Source organism: Meleagris gallopavo, chromosome 1 (genome assembly GCF_000146605.3).
Source record: "Meleagris gallopavo isolate NT-WF06-2002-E0010 breed Aviagen turkey brand Nicholas breeding stock chromosome 1, Turkey_5.1, whole genome shotgun sequence".
Taxonomy (NCBI): domain Eukaryota; kingdom Metazoa; phylum Chordata; class Aves; order Galliformes; family Phasianidae; genus Meleagris; species Meleagris gallopavo.
Window position 1 is genome coordinate 169,462,810 of NC_015011.2, and position 5,388 is coordinate 169,468,197.

Sequence of the window (5,388 nt, forward strand, 5' to 3'; positions counted from 1 at the left end):
AGGCGACGCTCGGCCGCGCTGCCCGGCGGCAGGAAGCGCCCGGGGCCCGGAGCCGCCGCCGGGCCGTGGCCCTCTTGTTTACTGAGAGAAACTTCAGACCGGACGTGTTCGGTCACGGAGCGGCAGTCTGCTTCTGTCTATCCGCCAAACCGATAGGAAGCGCCGCTGCTGCGGCGATGCGGGCGGCCCGCGGTGGGGTGGGCTTTGTTTTGTGTTGTTTTTTGTTTTTTTTTCCTTTCCTCTCTGCCGATTCCTGCCTGTCAGCTTTCCGCAGGCCGCGCTGGAGAAGCGCTCCCCGTGCCCGAGGTTTCTCGTGCCCTCAGGCCCTGCTGCCGAGCGGGCACGAAGGAGCGGGCACGAAGGAGCGTCCCACTGCTCGCTCGCTCGCTCACTCCCCTGCCTTGGTGACAGCCTTGCTTCGTGCCCTGTTTCTGGGTGCATGCATGGAGCAGCTTCTTGTTGTGCGCTTACAGGACAGCAGTAACATACTGCACTTAACAGTAACGGGTCTCTCGTAAACGAGCCCCCAGGATAACGTGTGTGTCTCATAAATAAGCCCCAAAGATCTGCAGGGCAGAGCCATGGGAAGGCTATGTAAAGAAAGAATGTGGTAACCCAAAGGAGAGGATACTCTCATACTTTTCCCCTTAAGAATAAGGTGTTCCTCTGAGGTCAGTGGTTGGTACACTATCAATAGGAGTGCGGTCCCCATTGCCCTGATGCTAACAATTACTGCAGGCTGCTTGCAAGGGGCATTTTTTGCTTGTCAGAGACCGGAACTGCACCTTGTGTGATTGGTTGTATCTGCCAAGTTACCTCAGGCAGCACTGGTCAAAACCCTCAATAGATACTCTTGAAGAGAAACTTCTTCCCACTGTCAGAGCACTGCTCTAACAAGTCTCGTTCAGCACAGTTGTTCATCATGGCTTACTTCCTGCCTTGGCTTGTAGAAGGAAAAGTTTTAAAGGTGTCTTTCTTGCCTTGCTGCAGAAAATCCTCAAAAATGGGCAAAGGTGATCCTAAGAAGCCGAGAGGTAAAATGTCTTCATACGCCTTCTTTGTGCAAACCTGCCGGGAGGAGCACAAGAAGAAACATCCAGATGCTTCAGTGAACTTCTCAGAGTTCTCAAAAAAATGCTCAGAACGATGGAAGGTAGGAGAAATGCTTAAAAACAAAGCATTAAGCAGCTGCCCTGCGTGAAATGTTACTCAAAGTTGTCAATTATTTATGTAAAAGTTCTGTTTTTTAGATATATAGGAAATACACTTGTGAGGCAAATAACTCTCCGTTGCTCCTGCCTTACCTTTAGCTCCCCCAGCTGAAATTTTGGAGCGGACCTGGATGTGCTCTCAGATCTTAGTGTTGTTTTAATTGCCTTACAGACTATGTCTTCTAAGGAGAAAGGGAAGTTTGAAGATATGGCAAAGGCTGACAAGCTTCGTTACGAAAAAGAAATGAAAAACTATGTACCACCTAAGGGGGAAACAAAAAAGAAGTTCAAGGATCCAAATGCACCGAAGAGGCCTCCGTAAGTGGTTTTCTGGTTAGGCTGTACTGTTCAGGACTATCACGCTATAAAATGATCATTTCATCCAAGTTTGGGAGCTTCAGAAGTGCAGGATGACTCGGTTTTCCTGGCCAGTGATGTTAAGATAGGCTGAAAATTTAATAACGATTATTAGGCTTTTGTTTTCAGGTTGGTCCACTTCAAGTTGGAATAGTATCAGCCTCTGAAAGCAGATGCATAAATGTACAACGTACAGTTCTGGCTGATGTTTCCAACTTCTTTGAAAAGGGATCATTCTGATCGAAAACAGTGGTCAAATGCTTGCAGCCATTCTCACCACCTGTTGGCATGAGCAGGAATTTTAGTTGGCAGTCCACTTAAATATAGAGCCTTGTGCACAAAACAAACTAGAGGAATGATCATGCACAAAAAGCAGCTTGGAGAATTAAAATTTTAGCCAGAACGTAGACTGCTGAGTTCAGATTCACCTGGTACTTGACACCAGTGCTTTGTAGGAATACATCTTGTGTGTGTGTGTGTGTGTCTCAGTTTCTAACTAATTAATGCTGAAAGGTGCAGAGAAGTCTTCATTGGGCCTGATGCTGTCATCCTGAAATCCTAATTCTCACAACAAATTATTGCTGTTTTCTTGCTCTCCTGTTACCATTCAGTCGTTCTCTTAAGGACTTACTCTGCATATGGTATATAAAATTGGCTCCTATGGGGGTCCTGCCAAAAACGAGACCAGATGTGCAGCATTACTTAGAGACAAGTATGTGTTAAGTTTTCAAGGTAGTTTGTTTAGTTCTAATGTCTTCCACTGTAATCAATCTTTGCTTCGCTTTTAGGTGATGTTCCAAAGTAAATAAGGTCAAAAAGCTTTTTGTTACAATAGGTTAAAGTCTAAAATTAAAATACTTTTTTTTTTCCTTCTGTGTGTGTCTGTAGTTCGGCTTTTTTCTTGTTTTGCTCTGAGTTTCGTCCAAAAATCAAAGGAGAACATCCTGGTCTGTCCATTGGGGACGTGGCAAAGAAACTGGGAGAGATGTGGAACAACACTGCAGCAGATGATAAACAGCCTTATGAAAAGAAGGCTGCTAAGCTGAAGGAGAAGTATGAGAAGGTAATGCTGGCATTTATGGAGCTGGTTTGGGGGAGAACAAACCTCAGTTGAGACACTTTTCATTCTCATGTACCCTAATATTTGATGTTGCACGTTATCATGAACTAAGGACAAATGTCACACTTTTAGAACAGTGTCACTCAAAGGGGCATACAGGACATGATTATCACAGAATTGGAGTCCTCTGTGTTGAATGTTTTTCATTCATCTGTGACTCAGGGCCACCGATGATGGTTTAATAGATACCATCATGTCTGTATTGTTATTAAAACAATAGGTCACAGCAGCATCTGAGTTAAGATGGTAGTATTAAGTAACATCAGTAAAGAGTAAAATGTTTCTCTTGTCTTAGAGGGGTTATGTATCCCTGACTGTTAAAAAGATTGAAATACATAGATGCTATTTTTAATTTATTCTTGGGGTGATGTCAGAACACTTGTGAGATGCTAGCACTAGATGTGCTTTTTCCTCTGTCTACTTTGCATCCACCTCTTTTCTAGTGATAAAACAGTTATAACACATACAAAGCAGTATATCGTACAGTTTATTGAATTATTGAAGCTAAACCTCATCATCGTGGTGGCAGCAGCGGTGGCACATTGCATGTGCAGAGTAGTGCTATGTGTGCTCTTTGTGAGGCAGATTCCCATCCTAAGGTGAGGAAAGCAAGTGGGGAGGGGCTGTGCTGCCAGCATCCGTGCTGATGCTTTGTAGTGGGTCGGCACTCAGCGATAGCTGCTGTATGCCACAGAGAGAGTCACAGAGTCACCAGGGTCTCTGTCTGTGTGTGTGCCATGGCCTCAGGCTGGGCACGTCTCCTGCTGGCCAACAAAAGCGCTTCAGGATTGTAGCACGGTAGTGAACGAGGTGTCCTCTGTGAGAGCTCATCAGCCACGTGCTGGAGAGGGGTTGGAGGTGTAGAAGGCTTCCTGTGCTGTCCTTCTGATGCAGCTTCAAGCTCTCAGCATGCTGAGTGTTTTCTACATCCAGAGCTGACAGTGCCTAAGGAACTTTACACGTGGCACAATCATCAATCTTTAGTCCAAGGCGCCTTCGTTTCTGTGGTATTGTGGTATATATATCTTCGTTTCTTACATTTACAAGTGGGTTTTTAAGGTGCAGGAATCTCAGCACCTCACTGACTGCCTTTTGCTTCGTGGATATCATTTCTTCTACAAACTTAATGCTAAGTCTTAAGGGAGTGCGAGATCAGTGGTGTAACATTGGTGGGATGGGGAATGTTGGAAGATTTGGACTGTCTGCACAAAGCTGCTCACGTTTCCCTCTAGCTGATACATTTGAGAGTCCTGTCGATCAGTTCTGTTGTGTTTCTTACGATTCTGGCTTAAGGCTGGGGAGTCTTAACTGCTTTTCTGTCTTGGTCTTCCATGTACAGTTTTGACTTCCTATAACAGGAACTGAATTTTGTGCTTTATAAACCGCTGGAATAAATTTATTGCATGCAGAAGGTGGCACTGTCTACCCTTTAATCAAAGTTCCTATACCTTTTATTTTGTAAACTTCAGTCAAGCAGAATTCTGTGTGATTGCTCTTTGCTGAGGCATAACATTGCAAATACTATGCCGTGTCATCTTAGTGTGTTTTGGGTGGGTAATTATAATTCTGTGCCTCAGGTAAGTACTTTCATGTGCTTTTCTTTAGCTGACATAGAAGATAGGGCTGGGAAGGGACCTTAAGAGGTCTCCCTACCTCATTTCCTCACGGGGAAATGGGTTCAGCTGTGCCTCTCTCCTCTGAGGCAGCAGCTCTTCTGACCCATTATTAAAAGCCTGACAGTGGAGATTCCTCAGCAGCCATCAGCACTGAGTGGCAGCATGTGAATATTGTTTCTGTGTTAGAGGTTTCCATTCCCTCATTTTTCTGCTGTTGGGCCTCAGTTCACTTTGTTGTAACTGAAGCCACAGCTCTTGGTCCTGCCCGGTGCAGACGCCCGGGTAGCTCCAGTTTCATGAATGTCATTTGGAAGTTGCTCAGAGCTCTTGAGTGGTTAAACTTTAAGAGATTCTTCCTGCTTTTCTCCTCCAAGGATATTGCTGCGTACCGGGCCAAAGGGAAGGTTGATGCAGGCAAAAAAGTAGTTGCCAAGGCTGAGAAGAGCAAGAAGAAGAAGGAAGAGGAGGAAGATGAGGACGAAGACGAAGAGGATGAAGAGGATGAAGAAGAGGAAGAAGAGGAGGAGGAAGATGATGATGATGATGAATAAGTCTCTTTTAGAGCAATTTCTTTCTTGTCTATAAAGCATTTAACCCCCCTGTACACAACTCACTCCTTTTAAAGAAAAAAAAAATGAAATGTAAGGCTGTGTAAGATTTGTTTTTAAACTGTACAGTGTCTCTTTTTTTGTATAGTTAACACACTACCGAATGTGTCTTTAGATAGCCCTGTCCTTAGTGGTATTTCAATGGCCACTAACCTTGCCTGGTACAGTGTGGGGGTTGTAAATTGGCATGGGAGTTTTAAAGCAGGTTCTTGTTGGTGCACAGCACAAATTAGTTCTATTCGGGGATGTAGTTCATTTCTCATCTTCAGTTGTCTCCGATGCATCATAAAAATAATTGTCGTTCTGTTAATTGAATACCACTCTGTAATTGCAAAAAGGAAAAGAAAGTTGCAGCTGTTTTGTTGACATTCTGAATGCTTCTAAGTAAATACAATTTTTTTTTTTTATTAGTATTGTTGTCCTTTTAATAGGTGCCCTGGAAAATCATACCTTTTCTTTTCTCTCTCTCTCTCTCT

General features: G+C 44.2%; 1 protein-coding gene across 1 annotated transcript; it reads left to right on the forward strand.

Annotated features, from left to right (window-relative positions):
• The first annotated feature begins 958 nt into the window (after positions 1-958).
• On the forward strand, positions 959-5,322 carry HMGB1 (high mobility group box 1). Its single transcript, XM_003203400.4, has 4 exons — positions 959-1,153; positions 1,384-1,529; positions 2,457-2,631; positions 4,679-5,322. The coding sequence occupies exons 1-4, from the start codon at positions 1,004-1,006 to the stop codon at positions 4,853-4,855; spliced, it is 648 nt and encodes a 215-aa protein (XP_003203448.3). The 5' UTR covers positions 959-1,003; the 3' UTR covers positions 4,856-5,322.
• Positions 5,323-5,388: the final 66 nt, after the last annotated feature.